General features: G+C 35.5%; 1 protein-coding gene across 1 annotated transcript in view; it reads left to right on the top strand.

The window, feature by feature from the left end:
- LOC101017895 (dynein heavy chain 14, axonemal) overlaps window positions 1-23,152 on the top strand; it is a 294,249-nt gene that overhangs the window by 156,134 nt on the left and 114,963 nt on the right. The window contains exons 22-24 of the mRNA XM_031655372.1: window positions 277-444; window positions 1,797-1,889; window positions 16,453-16,650. Coding sequence (XP_031511232.1) covers window positions 277-444; window positions 1,797-1,889; window positions 16,453-16,650 — 459 coding nt within the window. The remainder of the gene's footprint in view (window positions 1-276; window positions 445-1,796; window positions 1,890-16,452; window positions 16,651-23,152) is intronic.

Below are 23,152 nucleotides of genomic sequence, written 5' to 3'. Positions count from 1 at the left end.
ACCTTCAAAGGGTTCTTAAATAAAACTATATTCCAATATATTTGGGGATTTTTATAACCCTTATATTTTGCTATATACATTTTAAAATATTATTCTGAGAAAGGATCCGCAGGCTTCACTGCCAAAAGGAGTTTATAGCACACAAAAAAGTTAAGAACAGGTTAGTCCTAGATCCACTGTGCCAGGAGCTTCTCCAACACAGATATATACTATTAGTGTTGATAACAAATAGAATTGTGCTATTAATGATAGTGTTAAATTCTTATCTTGCAATAGATTCAGTGGACCCAAGAAAACCTGATGAATCACTCAACTGTATTTTTGGACTTCTTGGATATAAACAAGACTCATAGAAGAAAGATCTATCAGAATACCAATGACTATAATAAACTTGCCAGTGTACTTAATGAATTCCAAATGAAGTTGGGTTCAATTTCTTTGGAGGTAAACACATATACTATATAAAAATCTGAGGAGTGCTATATATGTATATATTTATTTATTTTTATATACAAACAGATACGTATATCAAATCAGTATTTTTAAGAGGGGTGTATGTGTGAGAGAGAGAGCGAGAGAGAAAAAGAGAGAGAGAGGAAGAGATCAGAGAAAAATGTTTACCTTTGTATTTTAAAGCAGACCATTAGAAATACAGTTTTATGTTATTTCATCTTATTTTGTCTCATTTGATAGGGTATAATTTTAAAGACAAGGTACACAACTGAGGCTATAGGAAGTTGAATGAATAGAGTTCATGAAGATAAATGCAAACCAGAGTGTGGCAACAGGGTCTAAAGTAGCAACAAAGGACAGCAAAGTGATTGTGGCTCTTTACATCTTTCCAATTGTTGTGGGCAATGATGTGTTGGAACAGAGATACCAACAAAATCACACACACTGTAAACCAACTTTCTGCATCTCTTCCTCCTACCACTTATCCTACTTGCCAAGACAGAACAATAGAAAAGCAGCCTAGGCCAGGTGTGGTGGCTTGTGCCTGTAATCCTAGCACTTTGGGAGGCTGAGGCAGGAGGATCAATTGAACCCCGGAGTTTGAGACCAGCCTGGTCAACATAATGAAACCCTGTCTCCACACACACACACACACACACACACACACACACACACACACAAATTTAATTAATCTGGCATTGTGGTGCCAGTGCCTGCTTGTAAGTCCCAGCTACACAGGGCTGATGCAAGAGGATCGCTTGAGCCCAGGAGGTCGAGGCTGCAGTAAGCCATGATTGTGTCACTGCACTGCACCTGGATGACAGAGCAAGACCCTGTCTAAAAAAAAAAAAGAAAGAAAGAAAAGAAAAAGGAAGGGAAAGGAGAGGAGAGGAGAGAGGAAGGAACGAAGGAAGGAAGGAAGGAAGGAAGGAAGGAAGGAAGGGGAAGGAAAGGGAAGGGAAGGGTACGGAGGAAGGAAAGGAAGGAAAGAAGGAAGCGAAGGGGGAAGGGAAAGGAAGTAGGGGGAAGGGAGAAGGGGGCGGGGGAATGGGAAGGGGTAGGGAATGGGGGTAGGAAGTCTAAGTACTATTGTTCACCTCTTCATTCTCTTCTCTCAACTCTACCACCACCCTTCTAATCCACTCACAAGAATATTCGCATAGGGACAATCCTTATTGCACAAATTTACCTTCCCTAAATGTTAATGAAAACCAGCTTACTGATCTAGATCTCTGAATTACTAGTTATTCTCCTTTCTGTAAATAAATTGTATGTAAAACCACAGTGCACATTTGATTTTTCTGTACCTATAATCCGTTTATTTGTCACATTTCCTCTGCTAGCTTTCTCATTCCATGGTGTTCTTCAGGGAAGCCATAGAACACATCACAAGAGCAACAAGGGTTCTTCGACAACCAGGGAGCCACATGTTACTGGTAGGAATTTAAAGTTTTCAAGTGGTTTTAAGTTTGCAAAATAAAATAAATCCCAATAAAATCTACTCTACTTACAGAAGTTTTATGTAGTCACACTTTGTGAAAAATCACAATAACTGAGTCATAGGACAGGACTCTTGTCCTCTCTACCGTTTGTATATGAAATTTGTCAGCAAATAAAAATGGTATTTGTTTTTGGAAGGCATTTGATGTGAATAAAACTGCACCATTTCTAGTGTTTGCAGCATTAATACAGTAGCTGTGCAGGTGGATCCTAACTTCAAAAATAGTGCACTTACTTGATTGTTGATTTAGAAATGTGAGTTTTTGCACAATGTTTTGCTTCTCATGAGAACAAGTGGGAGTTAAAATCTTGAAAAATTCCCAAATATCCTTGGAATAGAGAAAATCTTTTGGAAAACTAACTAAAATTTAACATACTTAGCCAATTACATAAAGCATATTAATTACTTTTATTTAATTTATTATTTATGACTAGTTGTTTATTTTATACTTTATAACTGTTTGGTTATTTAATTTGTGCCCTTTTCTCAAAAATAACTTTTTTATATCCAGAACAGCTAGAGCTTTATTTAAACACTCTTTTATTTAAACAGACATCTGCAACAAGATTAATTAAAAGGAATTAAAAATTGGAAAATAGAATTAAGAAAAAATTATGAAGCAAATCTTTCTACCACCAAAACTATTCTTTTACTAACCTGTCTAACTCATAAACGGTATCACCATATATCCACTGGTCTAGCCAGAACCTCCGAGTCACTCAGTTTTGTCACTTTTTCATCACTTGTCACATTCAATTCATCAAGAAGTCCCAGTGATACAACTTGCAAAATGTATTTCAAACCTGCATACTTCTCTGCATCTACACAGCCACCACCCTATTTAAGCCACTGTTATCTTCACCTGGACCACTGTGGTTTTCTGTGTTCCCTAATGCACCTCTTTTCTTCCCCTCAGTCCCTATTACTCTGTCTCCTTATTCTGCTTTACTTTTCTTCCTGGTCCTTAGCATTATCTTATATCATATTACACATTAATTTTTCATTTATAATCATCTGTCTCCACATTTAGAACATAAGCTGTACAAGGGCTATAATTTTTGTCTTATTTCAATTATTAACAGATTATTTTTATATTCCTAAAGTGTATATGCTCTCAGTTTAATTATTTTATCACAAAGTGACTCTTTTCTTTAGCATGTTTTTTCTAGCAATAGGTACATTTACAAGTTCTCAATTCTAAAATGCCTGAGAATGTATTCAGAGCAGTTTTCAAAAGCCCACACTCAATTGGAACCTGGCCTTAATAGTTTCTCTATAGATGTGTTCTCATGAACCTATCTTCCCTTTCAGAGCCCCTATTAAAAATACAAGGTAAAACATGGCAAATTCCTGATTCCTCTGATCCTATTACTGTTGGTTTTTTGGTGTTTTTTGTTGTTGTTGTTTGTTTGTTTGTTTGTTTTTTGAGATGAAGTTTCACTCTTGTTACTCAGGCTAGAGTACAATGGCACCACCTCGGCTCACTGCAACCTCCACCTCCCGGGTTCAAGCAATTCTCCTACCTCAGCCTCCTGAGTAGCCTCCTGAGTAAGGATTACAGGTGCCTGCCACCACACACAACTAATAATTTGTATTTTTAGTAGAGACGGGGTTTCACCATGTTGGGCAGGCTGGTCTTGAATTCCTGACCTCAGGTGATCCTCCCATGTTGGCCTCCCAAAGTGCTGCAATTACAGGCATGAGCCACCACACCCGGCCCCCTATTACTATGTTTGCCCAATTAAACATTATAAATAGATCTTCTTCATGGGTCAAGCTGACACTAGGGTTCAATTTTGCAAAACAGTAATTTAACTGAATGCTAGTCTAGCATGTGGAGCTTCTGCAGGGAGAAGCAACTGGAGGGAGTGTAACGACTTAGTTAAGAATATTTAAGACAGAGAATAAATAATAAAATAATGGTTACCTAGATTGGACAGTTCAAATGAGATCAGTTTAATTTGGTAAACAAGTAAAAGAAGAAATCATACATGAATTTTAAAAGTAAATATTACATAGTTTAACTGGATTACATTGTTGAACTACCAGAACTACCAAAGGAAAACAAGAAAACTAATATTAATTAGTATTTCAATTTAAGGCATTGGTTTAAAAGATTATTGCATACAATCTATCACATAAATGTTCAGTTTTCAACAAAAATTAAAAGACATGAAACAGATAGGAAAGTGTGAGCTATGCATGGAGAGAAAAAATAGGTAATAGGAACTGTCTTGAAGAGGATCCAGATGTTGGACTTGACAGATATCTGAAATACAGCTCTTGTAAATATACTCAAAAAGCCTAAAGGAAAATATATATTTTTTTAAATTAAAGGAAAGCATACAAAAATGACTCTTCAAATAGAGAATACCAATAAAGGGATATAAATTATTTTACAAATTGGAATGTCTGGGGTTGAAAATTAAAATAAGTGACATGAAAAATGCACTAGAGAGACTCAACAGCAGATTTAACATGACAGAAAAGAGAATCTATAAACTTAAAAATAGATCTATAAAATGTATCCACACCGAAGAAGAGAAAGAAAAAAAATGAAGAAAAAAACAGAACATCAAAGACCTAAGAGACACTATCAAGTGTATCAAAATATGCTTAACGGGACTCCCAGAATGAGAAGAAATAGAAGGGGCAGAAAAGATTTCATAGAAATAATGCCCCAATACATTAATCTTCACATCTAAGTTCAATCACGGCCAGGCGTGGTGGCTTACCCCTGTAATCTCAGCACTTTGGGAGGCTGAGGCAGGTGGATCATGAGGTCAGGAAATCAAGACCATCCTGGCTAACATGGTGAAACCCCATCTCTACTAAAAATATAAAAAATTAGCCGGGCGTGGTGGCGGGTGCCTGTAGTCCCAGTTACTCAGGAGGCTGAGTCAGGAGAATGGCGTGAACCTGGGAGGCGGAGCTTGCAGTGAACCAAGATCGCACCACAGCACTCCAGCCTGGGTGACAGAGTGAGACTCCATCGCAAAAAAAAAAAAAAAAAAAAGTTCAATCACAGCTCAGGAAAGTCTAAGAAGAGTAAGCACAAGTAGATTAAAATAGATTAACACCTAGACACATCATAGTCTACCATTCAAAGACAAAGAGAAAATCATGAAGGCAGCAAGAGAAAAACAACTTCTTGTGTACTAGGAATTCTCAATAAGATTTACAGCTGACTTCTTATCAGACACAATGGAGACCAGAAGGCATTGGAGCAGCATATTCAAAGATAAAAGGAGGAAAAACCTCAAAAATTTTATGTTAATAAAACTATTTTAAAAATGAAATAAAGACATTTCCAGATAAACAGCTCTGATAATTTGTTACAGAAAATACTAAAGTAAATTTTTAGGGTGAGGGTGAAAGACACCAAATGGTAACTTAAATCCATGTGAAGAATAATGAGCACCAGTAAGAGCAATTACATAGGTAAATATAGGGCTGTGTGTTAGTTTTTTACTGACTATGAAACACATTACAGCAAATTTGGCAGCTTAAACAAATTTATTATCTTACAGTTTTGCAGGTCAGAAGTATGACATGGAACCCACTGGGCCAAAATTAAGGTATAGGTATGACTGCATTACTTTCCGGAAGCTCTAAGGGAGAATCTGTTCCTTTCCTTTTACTGGCTTCCAGAGGCTTTCTGGATCCCTTGGCTCATAACTGCCTTTATCCATCTGTAAAACCAGCAACATTACATCTCTTTGACCCTTCATCAGTCATAACATCTCTCTCTCTCTCTGATCAAAGCCAGGAAGGGTTCTCTGCTTTCAAGGACTCATGTGATTTAGACTGGGCCCAGCCAGATAATCTACGATGATCTCACCATTTTAAGGTCTTTAATCTTAATCATGTCTGCAAAGTCTCTTGCCATGTAATATAACATATTCATAGGTTCCAGAGATCATGATGGGGACATATTTGTGGAAAAGAGGGGTGGCAAATGCATTTTTCTGCCTACCACAGACTATGTAAATATATTTTTCTTCTTTACTCTTAACTACTTTAAAAGATAATCAGATGGAATGATAATTCTAAAACTATTGTCAGATTTATAATATATAAAGATGTAATATATGTAACAATGAATAGCACAGAAGAGGAGGGGGAAATGGGGTTATGTTGAAGAAAACTGTCTATATTTTACTGGAATTATTAGTATTAATCTAAAATAGATTATGATTAAAAATAAAAATAAAATAGATTGTGATAAGATACATAATGTAATTCAGTTATGCAAGATGAACAAGTTCTGGAGAACTAATGTACAGTATGGTAATGATAGTTAACAACACTGTATTATATACTTGAAATTTGTTAAGAGGGTAGGTCTTAATATTCATATACACACACAATGGTAACTATGTAGAGGTAGTGGATATTTTAAATAGTGTGATTGTGATGATCATTTAACAATGTACACATATATCAAAACATCAAGTTGTACACCCTAAATATATGTATAGTTTTTATGTCACTATCATCTCAATAAAATTGCTAAAAATGCTCAAGGAAAAGGCATAGTTTAACTGTGAACCCAAGCAAGTCAGGGCCAAACACACCGATGGCAGACAAGTTTCAAAAAGAACAGAAGGAAAGCAGACCTGCAGGAGGTCCATGAGCCAGAGTTCCAGGCTTGGGACAGCTATGAAGTTTTGTGCCAGGCTGTGGTCTGGGCCCCCAGCCATCAGGCCTGATTCAAAGCCATCGGGCCCCTTCTCCTATATGGATTTTAAGGGAATCTTTAGCTTCTTTTCTGTGTAAAGTTCCCATAGAGTTGTCAGAGCTTAGAACCTGTCCAGTGCTGGCAAGGAAGCTTGAAAATTTTATCTTAGTTTAAGTTCCCCCAGAAGAAGACCCTGAGGCAAGTATTCAATGTTAACTTGAGACATGGTCCCAGAAATCAGGTAGAGGAGTGAGAAAGTGAGACACAAAAGAGACGGTAATCAATACAGTATACATTATCGGCCAGTTATTGTTAGCAACTGGAAGTTAATTACATAAGGGAATCTCTAGGAAATGCTGTAGGAAATGTGCCTCAGAAAGGTGAGAGGGCTGAAGTATTTGGCATATCTATGCAGCAATTTCAGTCAGTCATTATTGAGGGTTGCTAAGGGACAGTGATAGTTACTGCAGGGGCAAACATAGAGATGCAGATACTGGTTGATCAACTTTTCATTTGTTTATTGGTCATTCAGGTCTTCAGTGAATCGTCCATTCATGTGCTTTGCCCATTTTTCTATTAGGTTATCTTTTTCTTATTGATTTGTAGGAGTAATATATTCAGATACTAATATTTTTGTCATTATATGTGTGGCAAATATAATTTTCCAGATTATGGTTCATCTTTTTACCTTATGGTATCATTCAATAAATAGTTATTTTTAATGTAAAAAAAGAAGAGAACTAAAAATATATATAATAAAAAAGCCAAGAAAACAATGATAGAGCTCTGGAAAATAACACAAAAGAATGGAGAAACAAAGGGAAAAAGTACATGAGACATATGGAAAATAACAGTGTGACAGACAAGCCCCACACTGATCATAACATAAATATAAATGCATTAAAAACTCCAATAAAAATACAGAGATTATAAAACTAGATGTTTTTAAAGAACAAAATCCAACTATATGCTATCAACAAAAGTCACACTTTAGATTCAAAGATCCAAAATGGCTGAAAATTAAAGGATGGAGAAAAATAATCCATGCAAACAATTACCACAAGAAAGTTGGAGTGGGTATACTAATATCTGACAAAGTAGACTTTCAGGAAAAAATTAAGTGCTCTGAGACCAAAAAAAAAAAAAAAAGACATGCTATAATGATGAAAGGATCATAAGAGTTGTAAACATATACACACCTAAAAACTTAGTGCCAAATACCTGGAACCAAACCTGACAGAATTTAGGGGAGAAATAATCGATTTAATAATAATAGTTGGATACTTCAATACCTTCACTCTTAATAATTGATAGAGAAACTAGGCATAAAATCAGCAAGGATACAAAGACTTCAACAGTATTGTAAAACAACTTGAACTAATCGACATGATAGAAGACTTCATCCAACAACAGCAAAATACATATTCTTTTGAAGCAAACATATAACGTTCTTGAGGAGAGACCAAATGCCAAGCCATAAAACAAGCCTCAGTAAATTTCAGAGGATTGAAATCATACGAAGTATGTTCTTTGACCACAGTAGAACTAAATTAGAAAGTTTCCAACAAAAGGAAAGTTGGGATATTAACAACTATGTGGAACTTTTACAACATACTCCTAAATGGGTGAAAGAAGAAATTGCAGAGAAATTAGAAAATACTTTGAGGTACATGAAAACAAACAAAAACATAATATAAAGCTGTTCTTTAAGAGAAATCTATAGCTATAAATACATATATTTAAAAAGAACAACCTCAAATCAATAGCCTAACCTTCCACCTTAGGAAAATACCAAAAGGAAAGAAAACCAAACCCAAAGCAAGCAGATGGAAGAAAATAATAAAGATTAGAGAAGAAAGTAGAGAATATAAAACCAGTAGGAAATATCAATAAAGCCAAAAGTTGGTTCTTTGAAAAGATCAACAAAATTGACAAGTTTTTTGCTAGACTGACCAAGAAAAAAGGAAGAAAAAACTCAAATTATTAAAATCAGGAATTAAAGAGGGAATATTAAATATATTAAAATCAGGAATTAAAGAGGGAATATCAGTATTACAGAAATAAAAAAAGATTATCAGAGAATACTATGAACAATTGTATGCCAATATATTAGATCACTTGGATAAAATATCTTTCCTAGAAATACATAAATTACTGAAACTGAAGAATTAGAAAATCTAATGGACCAATAGCAAATAAGGAGATTTAATTAGGAATTTTAAAACTTCCCACCAGAAAAGCCCAGAGCCAAATGGATTCACCAGAGATTTCTACCAAACATCTGAGGAAGAATTAACACCATTCCTTCCCAAACTCTTCCAGAAAATAGAAGAGGGAATACTTCCCAATTCATCTATAAGGTCAGTAACATCCTAATACCAAAACTAGACAAAGTCATCATGAGAAAAGTACAGACTCATATCCCCTATGAATATAGTGGAAAAAAATCTGAACAAAATCTTAACAAACAGAAACCAGCAACATATAACAAGTAGTATGCACCATAAGCAAGTGAGATTTATTGCAGGAATGCATATTTGGTTTCATATTTTCTAAAAATCATTAATGCAATATACCTATTAATGGAATTAAAAGTAAAAACCACACAATAATCTCATGAGATGCAGAAAAGCACAACAAAATCCAACACCATTTTTTTACTCTCAGCCAAAAGGAAAAGAAGGAAGCTTCATCAACCCAATAAAGAGCTTCTATGAAAAACTTACAGCTAGCCTTATGCTTAACAGTGAAAGACGAAATGCTTTTCCCCTAAGATCGAGAGCAAAGAAAGAATGTTTTGCCTTAAAAACTGGAAGCATTCCCTTTGAAAACTGACACAAGACGGTGATGCCCTCTCTCACCACTCGTATTCAACATAGTGTTGGAAGTTCCGGCTAGGGCAATCAGGCAAGAGAAAGAAATCAAGGGTATTCAGTTAGGAAAAGAAGAAGTCAATTTGTCCCTGTTTGCAGATGACATGATTGTACTTAGAAAACCCCATCGTCTCAGCCCAAAATCTCCTTAAGCTGATAAGCAACTTCAACAAAGTCTCAGGATACAAAATCAATGTGCAAAAATCACAAGCATTCCTATACACCAATAACAGACAAACAGAGAGCCAAGTCATGACTGAACTCCCATTCACAATTGCTTCAAAGAGAATAAAATACCTAGGAATCCAACTTACAAGGGATGTGAAGGACCTCTTCAAGGAGAACTACAAACCACTGCGCAGTAAAGTAAAAGAGGACACAAACAAATGGAAGAACACTCCATGCTCGTGGACAGGAAGAATCAATATTGTGAAAATGGCCATACTACCCAAAGTAATTTATAGATTCAATGCCATCCCCATTAAGCTACTAATGACTTTCTTCACAGAATTGGAAAAAACTGCTTTAAAGTTCATATGGAACCAAAAAAGAGCCCGCATTGCCAAGGCAATCCTAAGCCAAAAGAACAAAGCTGGAGGCATCATGCTACCTGACTTCAAACTATACTACAAGCCTATAGTAACCAAAACAGCATGATACTGGTACCAAAACAGAGATATAGACCAATGGAACAGAACAGAGCCCTCAGAAATAATACCACACATCTACAGCCATCTGATCTTTGACAAACCTGACAAAAACAAGAAATGGGGAAGGATTCCCTATTTAATAAATGGTGCTGGGAAAATTGACTAGCCATAAGTAGTCAATTCAGCTTCCGCTGAACTGAAGCCATTCAGTTTCAGCTGAAACTAGATCCTTTCCTTACTCTTTATATGAAAATTAATTCAAGATGGATTAGAGACTTAAATGTTAGACCTAAAACCATAAAAATCCTAGAAGAAAACCTAGGTAATACCATTCAGGACATAGGCATGGGCAAGGACTTCATGTCTAAAACACCAAAAGCAATGGCCACAAAAGCCAAAATTGACAAATAGGATCTAATTAAACTAATGAGCTTCTGCACAGAAATGAAACTACCATCAGAGTGAGCAGGCAACCTACAGAATGGGAGAAAATTTTTGCAATCTACTCATCTGACAAAGAGCTAATATCCAGAACCTACAAAGAACTCAAACGAATTTACAAGAAAAAAACAAACAACCCCATCAAAAAGTGGGCAAAGAATATGAACAGTCATTTCTCAAAAGAAGACATTTATGCAGCCAACAGGCACATGAAAAAAATGCTCATCATCACTCACCATCAGATAAATGCAAATCAAAACCACAATGAGATACCATATCACACCAGTTAGAATGACAATCATTAAAAAGTCAGGAAACAACAGGTGCTGGAGAGGATGTGGAGATGTGGAGAAATAGGAACACTTTTACACTGTTGGTGGGACTGTAAACTAGTTCAACCATTGTGGAAAACAGTGTGGCGATTCCTCAAGGATCTAGAACTAGAAATACCATTTGACCCAGCCATCCCATTACTGGGGATATACCCAAAGGATTATAAATCATGCTGCTATGAAGACACATGTGCACATATGTTTATTGCAGCACTATTCACAATAGCAAAGACTTGGAATCAACCCAAATGACCATCAGTGACAGACTGGATTAAGAAAATGTGGCACATACACACCATGGAATACTATGCAGCCATAAAAAAGGATGAGTTTGTGTTCTTTGTAGGGACATGGATGCAGCTGGAAACCATCATTCTCAGCAAACTGTTGCAAGAACTGAAAACCAAACACCACATATTCTCACTCACAGGTGGGAACTGAACAATGAGATCACTTGGACACAGGAAGGGGAACATCACACACCGGGTCCTATTGTGAGGAGGGGGGCGGGGGGAGGGATAGCATTAGGAGATATACCTAATGTAAATGACGAGTTAATGGGTGCAGCACACCAACACAGCACATGTATACATATGTAACAAACCTGCACATTGTGCACATGTACCCTAGAACTTAAAGTATAAAAAAAGAAAAAACAAAAAAAACCTCACTGTTAAAAAAAGAAAAAAAAATGTTTTGCCTTACAATTTCTATTCAACACTATACTATAGGTCTAGCTAGTGCAATTAAATAAGAAAAAGTGGGGAAGGGGCATCCAGATTGGAAAAAACAAAGGGAGCAAACCCATCCTTATTCACATTCCACATGATCCTGTTTGTGGAAAATCCTAAGGACATACAACCCAATTAAAAATAAACAGGCCAGGTGCAGTGGCTCACACCTGTAATCCCAGAAGTTTTGGAGCCCTAGGTGGGTGGATCACTTGAGGCCAGGAGTTTGAGACCAGCCTGGCCAACAGGGTAAGACTCCATCTCTACAAAAATACAAAAATTAGCTGGGCATGGTGGTGCACCTGTTATCTCAGCTACTCAGGAGGGTGACACAGGAGAATCACTTGAATCCAGGAGGCAGAGGTTACAGTGAGCCAAGATCGTGCCACTGCACTCCAGCCTGGGTGATAGAGCGAGACTCTGTCTCAAAAAATAAAAATAAAAATAAACAGATGCTGGCCCAATGTTGTGGCTCATGCTTATAATCCCAGCACTTTGGAAGGGCAACACAGGAGTATTGCTTGAGGTTAGGAGTTCAAGACCAGCCTGGGCCAAATAATGAGACCCCTTCTTACAAAATAAATAAATAAAAATAACAAGTTAGCCAGATATGGTGGCATGTACCTGTAGTCCCAGCTACTCAGGAGGCTGGGGCAGGGGGATACTTAAGCCCAGGAGTTCAAGGCTTCTGTAAGCTGTGATCGCACCACTGCACTCTAGCCTGGCTGACAAAGTGAGACCCTATCTCAAAAAAATAAATTAAGTAAATAAATGAAGAAACAGATACCTTGTTATGGCTGAATGGCATTTTATTGTACATGTATACCACATTTTGTCTATCCGTTCTTCTGTTGATGGACATTTGGCTTATTAGCTCTTGTGAATAGTGCTGCAAAAAGTGGCAACATGGGAGAGCCTGGAAGGCCTCATGTTAAGCAAAATAAGTTAGGCGAAGAAAGAGAACCACTGCATGTTCTCACTCGTGTGAAAACTGAGAAAAAAAATTTCAAACTCGTAGAAGTAGAGAGTAGAATTATGGGTATTAGAGGCCAGGAAGGGGACAAGAGGGGAGAATGGGAGAGTTTAGTTAATTAATACAAAATTATTACTACATAGGAGGAATGAGTTCCGGTGTTTTGCAGCAGTGTAGGCTGAATATGGTTTACTATAATTTATTGAATGTTTTCAAAATGCTAGAGGAGAGGATTTTGAATATTCACAACACAAAGGACAATGTTTGAGGTGATGAATGTATTTTCTCCAATTTGATCATTATACATTATATGTTCATATGGAACTATCACTCTGTATCCCATAAATATGTACAATTATCACATGTCAACTAAAAAATAAAAGGAAAAAATAAATACCTTACAAAAGCATATGAAAAGGTGCTCAATATCAATTGTCATTAGGGGAAACAATAATGAGATACCACAACATCCCTATTAAAATGACCAAAATCCAAAGAACTGATCATAGCAATTACTGACAAGAATACAGAGCAATAGGAACTCTCATTCATTGCTGATGGGAAATGAAAATAGCACAGCTACTTTGGAAGACAGTTTAGCAGTTTCCTACAAAGCTAAACATAGTCTTCCCATTTGAGCCAGTAACCATGCTCCTACCTAACTGATTTGAAAACTTACGCCCACATAAAAACCTGCACAGGAATGATTATAGCAACCTTATTCATAATCACCAAAAACTGGAAGCAACCAAGATTCCTTCAATAAAGCAAATGAATAAACACACTGTAGTAGTACATTGATACAATGGAATACTATTCAGAGATAAAAAGAAATGAGCTCTCAAGCCACAAAAAGACATGAGTGAATTTCAAAGGTATATTGCTAAGTGAAAGAAGTCAGTCTGGAAAGGCAACATATTATAGATTCCAATTATATGACATTCTGGAAAAGGCGAAACTATGGAAATGGTAAAAATATTTGTTGCCTAAGGGTTTAGTGGAAAGAAAGGAAAGTGAAACACAAGATTTTTTAGGATGGTAAAAGTTCTGTATACTATAATGGTGAACACATGACACTATATATTTGTCAAAGCCCATAGAACTTGACAACACAAAGAATGAGCCTTAACATACACAAATTTAGAAAAAAATCACTTTGGAATTCTGGTAATCCCAGGATGGCATTCAGAATGTGAAAGAACAATCAAACCCTGTTGCAAGTGTGTGACACAAACTCACTGAAGAGAATTAGGGGAAAAGGAGCCAATATAAAAAGTGGTTTGGGGGTAAAGTTAACCATTCTAATACCACAATACACATATACTGGAATTGAATAATGAAGTAAATGGATGGCAGATGTTGGAAACCAGTTTTCTCACTATTGGAGGGCAGAGCTAAACGAGGGAAAGAGGCTAGAATGAACATGTAGTAACAGAGTTGGAGACATAAGTTGAACTTATGTTTAGCTTAATATAGGTGATTGGATATAGAAATTTTATAGGAATGTGTATCTATAAGGGTTAATATACAAATATTTGTTTATTTGCTGTGTCAGCTGGGAGGGCTTACGGGCAGTGATCTCCAGTAGCAATGAGTACACCTAGCTCCCAGATCTTGGTTTCTAATACCATTCTCCAATAAAGGGAACCAGGACTCCTTGGGAAAATTGTTGATTATAGGACTGGGACAGGAAATAAACAATATGAGCCTGGAGAATCCTGCAGTGCTACAAGTGAAGTACTACAATAATCATGGGGTTATGTCAGCGGGACACGAGAGCCGACTAAAAGAGTTCACAGTATCCAAAGCTGGAGCAAGAAAACAAAGAAATAAAGTGGTATTAAATTAAAATCCAAATTGTATAATACATATCCATGGGCCCATACTTATATAAATAAATGACTAAATAAATAAGTAAATAAGGGAGCATAGACAAATCTGCCATTCAGAAGAAATCCACGTAATGTACGTAGGTAGTCTACCCTCAAGAAACTGGAGCATAACTCCTCACTCATTCACTAAGGACTGCACATATTGACTTTCTCCCAAAGAGTACAGTACGGAAAGGGGGAGAAAAGAGTAACTTCACAGTGGAGAAACCTGACAAACATCGCCTTATCTAGGTGATCAAGTTCACCATCAAGATAAATCACGGTGAGTATAATCATGAGAAAAACGCAGGAAAATCCCAGTTGAGTGACATTCCATAAAATACCTGATCAGAACTCCTTGAAGCTCTTTATGGCCATCAAAAATAAGGAAAGTGTGAAAAACTGTCACAGCCAAGAGTAGCTTAAGGAGATTTGGCTACTAAATGCAATATAGTATCTTGGAGGAAATTCCGAAGGAGGAAGAAAAAAAAAAAAAACATTAGGTTAAAAACTAAGGAGATCTGAAAAAAGTATGGACTTCAGTTAATAATAACATATCAATATTGGTTCATTAATGGTAACAAATGTAATATACTAATGTTAGATGCTAATAGGGGAAATTGGATGTGGGATATATGACAGTTCCCCATACTATCTTGGCAATTTTTCTGTAAGTCTAAAACTCTTCTAAAATAAGTTTATTTTTTAAAATAGACACAAGATTTGAATAGGTGTTTCACCAAAGACGATACATGAATGGTTAATCAGCCCATGAAAAGATGTTCAGCTTCATTAGTCATTAGGGAAATACAAATTAAAACCACAATAACACTAAACACCCACTTGACTGTCTATAATCAAAAATATAGCTAATAACAAGCATTGACAAGACTGTGTATAAACTGAACTTTCATACACGGCTTGTGGGAATGTAAAATACTACAACTACTTTGGAAAATGGTTTGGCTATTTCTTATAAAGTTTAACATAGATTTACCATATAATGGAGCAATTCCATTTCTCTATCTCTACACAAGGGAAAATAAAACCAGTGTCCACTCAAAGACTTGTATGGAAATGTTCATAGCAGCATTATTCATAATCAAGAAGCAGAAACAATCCAAATGTTCATCAATGGATAAATAAAATGTGATATGTCCATACAATAGAATACCATTCAGCAATAAAAAGGAACAAACTACTGATACACATACAACACGAAGGAACTTATTCTGCTAAGTAAAATAAATCGAATACGTTAGACTTCATGGTATATAATTTCACTTATATGAAATGCCAAAAATAGGCAAATCAATAGAGATGAAAACATATTAGTGATTGGGCCTGAGAGTTGGATGGGGGTTGACTGCCAGTGGGCTTGAAAGATCTTTTTGGGTTGAAGGAAATTGTTCCAAAACTGAATTGTGACAAGGGTTGCATAAGTCTGTAAATGTACTACAAAACATTGAATTATACACTTAAAACTGGTATAATCTGTAAATTACACCTAAATAAAGCTGTTTTAAAGACAATACTTTGCCATTATTCCCCAAAAGCATTTATTAAGTACCTATTGCTCAAAGTAAAAAGGAAAAGATCTATCTAGTTACTTATAAATGAAGAATCAAATATTGACAGTGATATAAAGATGGTTTATAAGCCTGTCTGTGCTATTTTTCAAGATCATGTTCTCTTTCCAGTGAAATTTTCTCGTATATTCAAGAGGCTATGGAAAGATGAAAATATTGAATGTGGATGAGTGCGTTATAAAAATTTTGATAAAATATTTAAATTACATTTAATATGCCTTCCAAAAGGTTATAAATAAAAATATTCTGGGGTATTTTTACGGTCAAAATTTCTAGCACAAATAATAAACAGAAAACTATACATTGAAAGGTTCCCAGAAAATATATGTCATATGTTGGATTTCTTTTCTCCCAAAGATTGGAATAGATGGATGTGGGAAAAAAACATGTGCAACCTTGGCCTGTTATCTGACAGATAACAAACTATACCGAGTGCCTATATCTCACAAATGTGCCTACATCGAATTCAAAGAAGTTTTTAAAAAGGTGTTTATTCACGCAGGATTAAAAGGGAAACCCACTGTTCTGATGGTTCCCAATTTAAACATAGAGCAAGTAAGTACTTTTTGTCTTTGTTATTTGCTGAAGTTTGATATCTTCATGGCTACCCCCTCCCCAGAAATTTAATATTTGAAAAGAAAACAAGAAAATATTTATCAATGGTTCTATTAGCCTACAATATCAGTTTGCTTGCAGTATTCTCTGTTCTTATCCAGTTATTATTTATTTGTAATGATGCCACAGGTAGTTATGAATTAACCCACAGAGTTTATATATTTGTAATGATGCCACAGGTAGTTATGAATTAACATTTCAATAAAGGTATTTTCTATGTCATTATCTTGTTCATTTTAATTGACAGATTGGAAGTAATTTATCTATGTAGCTGAAGTCATCTGTCTTATATCAGAACTAGCTTTATGATCTGTATTTTAAAAACCCTTTCATCTATATCCAGTATCTGTAATCTACGGTTAGGTATGTAATCTACAATCTGCTCTTACAGCATCCAAGCTTCTGTTTCTCTCCGTTACTCTTTTTCTGCTCTAATTTCACTGTCAGATGTAGGACTTTCCTTACAGAATATGTTATTTTTGGCATGTATATATATATTTCCTCCAAGTCTGTGGCTCATCTGTTTATTTTCTTTTCAAACTAAATTCAATTAAATGTTTTAAATTGGCATGATAATTGTACATGTGTTTATGGGGTATAGTGATGTTTCAATACATGTAAGAGCAGATTACCATAATTAGCATATTCATCTCAAACGTTTATCATTTTTGTGTTAGGAGCATTCAATATCCTCCTTCTAGCCCTTTGACACTATATAATATATTATCATTATGTATAGTCATCCTACAATGCTGTAGGATAGTAGAACTTATTCCTCCTCTCTAGCTGTAATTTTGTATCCCTTAAAAAAATCCCTCACTATCCTTCTCTCCCTTTCCCCTGCCTTTCTCAGCCTCTAGTATCTTCTGTTCCACTTTTTACTCCCATGAGATCCATTTGTTTTTAACTTTTATATATGAGTGAGAGGATGTGGTGTTTAACTTTCTGTTCCTGGCTTACTACACTTAACATAATCATGTTGCCAAAGTGACAGGATTTCATTCTCTTTTATGGCTGAATCATATTCTATGAATTTTATGTACCATCTTTTCTTTAGTCATTCATTAATTGGTGGACACTTAGGTAGATTCTGTATCTTGGCTATTGTGAAAAGAGCTGTTATAAACATGAAGGTACAGATGTTTCCTCGATATACTGATTTCCTTTTCTTTGGATAAATGCCCAGAAGTGGGATTGCTGGACCTTATGATCATTTTATTTGTATTATCATCATCATCATCATCATCATTTTTGTTTTGTTTTGTTTTGTTTTGAGACAGGGTCTTCCTCTGTCACCCAGGCTGGAGTGCAGTGGTGCGATCATGGTTCACTGAAGCCCCAACCTCCAAGGCTCAAGTGATCCTCCCACCTTAGCCTCCCAAGTAGCTGAGACTACAAGACTGCACCACCACACCAAGCTAATTTTTTTTATTGAGGTGGGGTCTCACTGTGTTGCCCAGACTCATGTGTAGTTTTTTGAGGACCCTCCATACTATTTGTGATAATGGCTGTACTAGATTACATTCCCACCAACAGTGTATAAGAGTTCCCTTTCTCCACATCTTTACCATCATTTGCTATTTTTTGTCTATTTGATGATAGCCATCCTGACTGGGGAGAGATGATAACTCATTGTGGTTCTGATTTGCATTTCCCTAACAATTAGTATTGAGCATTTATTCATTTTTTTGGCCATTTGTATGTCTTCTTTTGAGAAATATCTGTTCATATCATTTGCCCATTTTTTAATCATGTTTTGTTTGTTTTTTGTTCTTTATTTTTTGTTTTTGCTGTTAAGTTTGAGTTCTGGATATGAATCCTCTATTGGATGAATCATTTGCAAATATTTTCTCCTATTCTGTAGTTTGTCTTTTCATTCTATTGTTTCCTTTGCTATACAGAAGGAAATTTACCATCCTTTTGAGTATGATATAATTCCATTTGTTTATTTTTGCTTTTGTTGCCTGTGCTTTTGAGGTCTTATTTATAAATTCTTTTCCAAGACCAATGTCCTGAAGCATTTCCCTTGTTTTCTTCCAGTAGTTTTAGTTTCAGGTCTTACATTTAGCTCTTTAATTAATTTTGAGTTGATTCTTGTATAGAGTGAGAGGTGGGGGTCTACTTTCATTCTTCTGTATATGGATATTCAACTTTCCCAGCACCATTTATTGAAGACTGACTTTTTTCCATTGTATGTTCTCAGTGCATTTGTCAAAAATGAGTTGGCCATTGATACATGAATTAATTTCTGGGTTCTCTATTCTATTCCATTGGTCTATGTGTCTGTTTTTGTTCCCATACCATGCTGTTTTGGTTACTATAGCTTTATAATGTGTTTTGAAGTCTGGTAGTGTGATGCCTCCAACTTTGTTCTTTTTGCTCAGAAAGAACTTTGGATCCTTTGGTTCTTTTTGCTCAGAAAGAATAGCTTTGGATTTCTGAGATATTTTGTGGTTCCATTTGAATTTTAGGAATTTTTCCTATTTCTGTGAAGAATATCATTGGCATTTTTTCAGAGATTGCAACAAATCTGTAGATTGCTTTGGGTAGTATGGTCATCTTAACAATATTAGTTTTTTTGATTCATGAACATGGGGTGTCTTTCCATTTGTTTGTACCCTTTTCAGTTTCTTCTATCAGTGTTTTGCAGCTTTCCTTGTAGAGTTCTTTCATCTCCTTGGTTCAAATGTATTTCCAAGTATTTGATTTTATTTATTGTAACTATTCTAAATGGGATTGCCTTTTTAATTTCTTTTTCACCTAGTTTGCTGTTTGTATATAGAAACATTACTGATTTTTGTATCCTGCAACTTTGCTGAATTCATTTATCAGTTCTAAGAGATTTTTGTCAACCCCATAAAAAAGTGGGCAAAGGACATGAACAGACACTTTTCAAAAGAAGACATTTGGCCAGGCGCAGTGTTTAACTCCTAAAATCCCAGCACTTTGGGAAGCCAAGGCAGGAGGATCTCTTGAGCCCGGGAGTTCCAGACCAGCCTGGGCAACATAGTGAGACCTTGTCTCTATTTTTAAGAAAAGATATAGACTGGCTGAATGGATGAAAAACAAGACCCAACTATATGCTGCCTACAAGAAATTCAACACACTTGTAAAGACAGACATAGAGTGACAGTGAAGGGATAGAAAAAGATATTCCATGCAAACAGAAACCAAACACAAGCAGGAGTAGCTATATTTCTGTCAGATAAAACAGATTTCTAGTCAAACTGTAAAAAGAGACAAAGGACATTATATAATAATAAAGTAATCAATTCAGCAAGAGAATATAACTATTGTAAATATGTATGTACCCAACACTGGAGCACCCAGATATATAAATCAAATATTATATCTAAAGGAAGAGATGGACCCCAATACAATAATAGTTGGGGATTTCAACACCCCACTCTCAGCATTAAATAGTTCATCTAGACAGAAAATCAGCAAGCATCAGATTTAAACTGCACCATAGACCAAGTGGACCTAACAGACACTTAACGAACATTTCACTCAACAGCCACAGAATACACATTCTTTTCATTAGCACATGGAACATTCTGCACGACTGATTATATGTTAGAACACAAACAAGTCTCACCAAATTTTAAAAATCAAAATCATATCAAGTATCTTATCTGAATACAATAGAATATGACTAGAAATCAATAACAAGAGCAACATTCAAAACTGTAACATTCATGGACATTAGACAGTATGCTCCTGAATAACAAATGAATGAAGGAAGAAATTAAGAATGAAATTTAAGAATTCCTCAAAACAAATGATAATGGAAACACAACATAACAAAACCTAGGGGTCCAGGAAAAGCAGTATTAAGAGGCAAGTTTATAATAATAAATGCCTACATAAAAAAAGAAAGATTTCAAATAAATAACCCAACAATGCATCTCAGGGAACTAGAAAAAGCAAGAACAAATGAACCCAAAATTAGTAGAGGGAAATAAATAATAAAAATCACAGCAAAAATAAATGAAATTGATAATAAAAAACAATACCAAAGATCAACACAACCAAAAGATTTTTTTGTAAAGAAAAACAAAACCAAACAACTATTAGTTAGACAAACTAACAACAGAAAAGATCCAAATAAATAAAAACAGAAGTGAGAAAGAATACATTACAATGGATACCATAGAAATACACAGGATTATTAGAGACTATTATGAATAGCTACACATCAATAAATTAAAAAACCTAGAGGGAATGAATAAATTCATATATAATCTATCAAGATTGAGCCAAGAAGAAATAGAAAACCTGAGCAGACTTATAAGTAACAAGATTGATCAGTAATAAAAGCTCTCCCAAAAACAAACAAACAAACAACAACAAAAATTCCACTACTGGATGGCCTCACTGCTAAATTCTACCAACTATTTTTTTTTAAGATGGAGTCAGGCTGGAGTGCAGTGGTGCCATCTCAGCTCATGGCAACCTCTGACTCCTGAGTTCAAGCAATTCTCCTGCCTCAGTATCCTAAGTAGCTGGGATTACAGGCACCTGCTACCACACCTGGCTAATTTTTTTGTACTTTTAGTAGAGATTGGGTTTCACTATGTTGGCCAGGCTGGTCTTGAACTTTTGACCTCAGGTAATCTGCCTGCCTTGGCCTCCCAAAGTGCTGGGATTACAGGCATGAGCCCCTGCTCCCAGTCTCTACCAAACTATTAAAGACAAATTAATATTAATTATTCTCAAGCTATTCCAGAATATTAAGGAGGAAATTATTCCTTACTCATTCTATGAGGTCAGCTTAACACTGTTACCAAAACCAGACAAGGACATGATGAAAAAGGAAAACTACCAGCCAATATTCCTGATGAATCTAGATACAAAAATCCTCAACAAAATACTAGCAAACTGAATCAAACAACACATCAAAAAGATAATACACCATTATCAACTGGGATTTATGTCAGGAATGCAAGGATGGTTCAACATATGCAAATCAATAAACATGAAACACTGCATAAACAGAATATAGAGAAAAAACCACGATCATCTCAATAGATGCTGAAAAGGCATTAAATAAAATCCAACATCCCTTCATGATAAAAAAAAAAACCACTCTCAATAAATTAGCTATAGAAGGAAAGTACCTCAACACAATAAAGGCCATATGTGATAAACCCACAGCTAACATCATAGTGAATAGGGAAAAGCTCAAAGCTTTTCCTCTGTGAGCTAAAACAAGAAAAGAATGCCCATTCTCACCACTCTTATTCAACATAGCACTGGAAATTCTAGCCAGAGCAATTAGATAAAGGAAAGAAATTAAGGGCATCCAAGTTAAAAAGGAGGAAGTAAAATTGCCCATTTCCAGATGACATGGTCTTATAAATATGTAAAGATTCTACCAAAACCTCTTTTTTTAAAAAACTTTTATTTTAAGTTCAGAAGTACAAGTGCAAATTTTTTACATAGGTAAACGTGTCATGGGGATTTGTTGTACAGATTACTTCATCAGCCAGGTATAAAGCCTAGTACTCATTAGTTTTTTTCCTGATTCTCTCCCTCCTCCCACCCTTCACACTCTGAAAGGCCCCAGTGTGTATAGTTCTCCTCTGTGTCCATATGTTCTCATCATTTAACTCCCACTTATAAGTGAAAACATGCAGTATGTGGTTTTCTGTTCCTGTGCTAGTTTGCTAAGGATAATGACTTTGGCTCCATCCATGTCCCAGCAAAAGATATGGTCTTGTTTTCTTTTTTTTTTTTTAATAGCTGCATAGTATTCTATGGTGTATATGTCCACATATTCTTTATCCAGCCTATCACTGATGAACATTTAGGTTGATTTCATGTATTTGCTATTGTGAATAGTGCTGCAGTGACATACACATGCATGTGTCTTTATAATAGAATGATTTATATTCCTCTTGGTATATACCCACTAATGGGATTGCTGGGTTGAATGGTATTTCTGTCTTTAGGTCTTTCAGGAACTGACACACTGTCTTCCACAATGGCTGAACCAATTTACACACTCACCAACCGTGTATAAGCATTCCTTTTTCTCCACAACCTCATCAGCATTTGCTATTTTTTGACTTTTTAATAGTAGCCATTCTGACTGGTGTTAGATGGTATCTCATTGTGGTTTTGATTTGCATTTCTCTAACTATCAGTGATGTTGAGCATTTTAAAATATAATTGTTGGCTACATGTATGTCTAGTACATGGGAATGTAATCTAGTACAGCCATTATGGCAAATAGTATGGAGGTTCTAATAGTATGGGGAATTTAATCCATTTAAATTCAAGGTTATAATAGATTGATGAGGACCTATTTATCTCATTTTGTTGATTGTTTTCTGGTTGTTTTGTATATCCTTCCTTTCTTATCATTGATTTTTGTGGTGGGTGGTTTTTTGTTGTTGTTGTTGTTGTTTTTTGGTTTTTTTTTTTTTTTTTTTTTTTT

The sequence above is a fragment of the Papio anubis genome, chromosome 1, assembly GCF_008728515.1.
Source record: "Papio anubis isolate 15944 chromosome 1, Panubis1.0, whole genome shotgun sequence".
Classification (NCBI taxonomy): Eukaryota; Metazoa; Chordata; class Mammalia; order Primates; family Cercopithecidae; genus Papio; species Papio anubis.
Note: the sequence above shows the minus strand (reverse complement) of the source record. Positions and strands in the feature narration are given on the sequence as shown.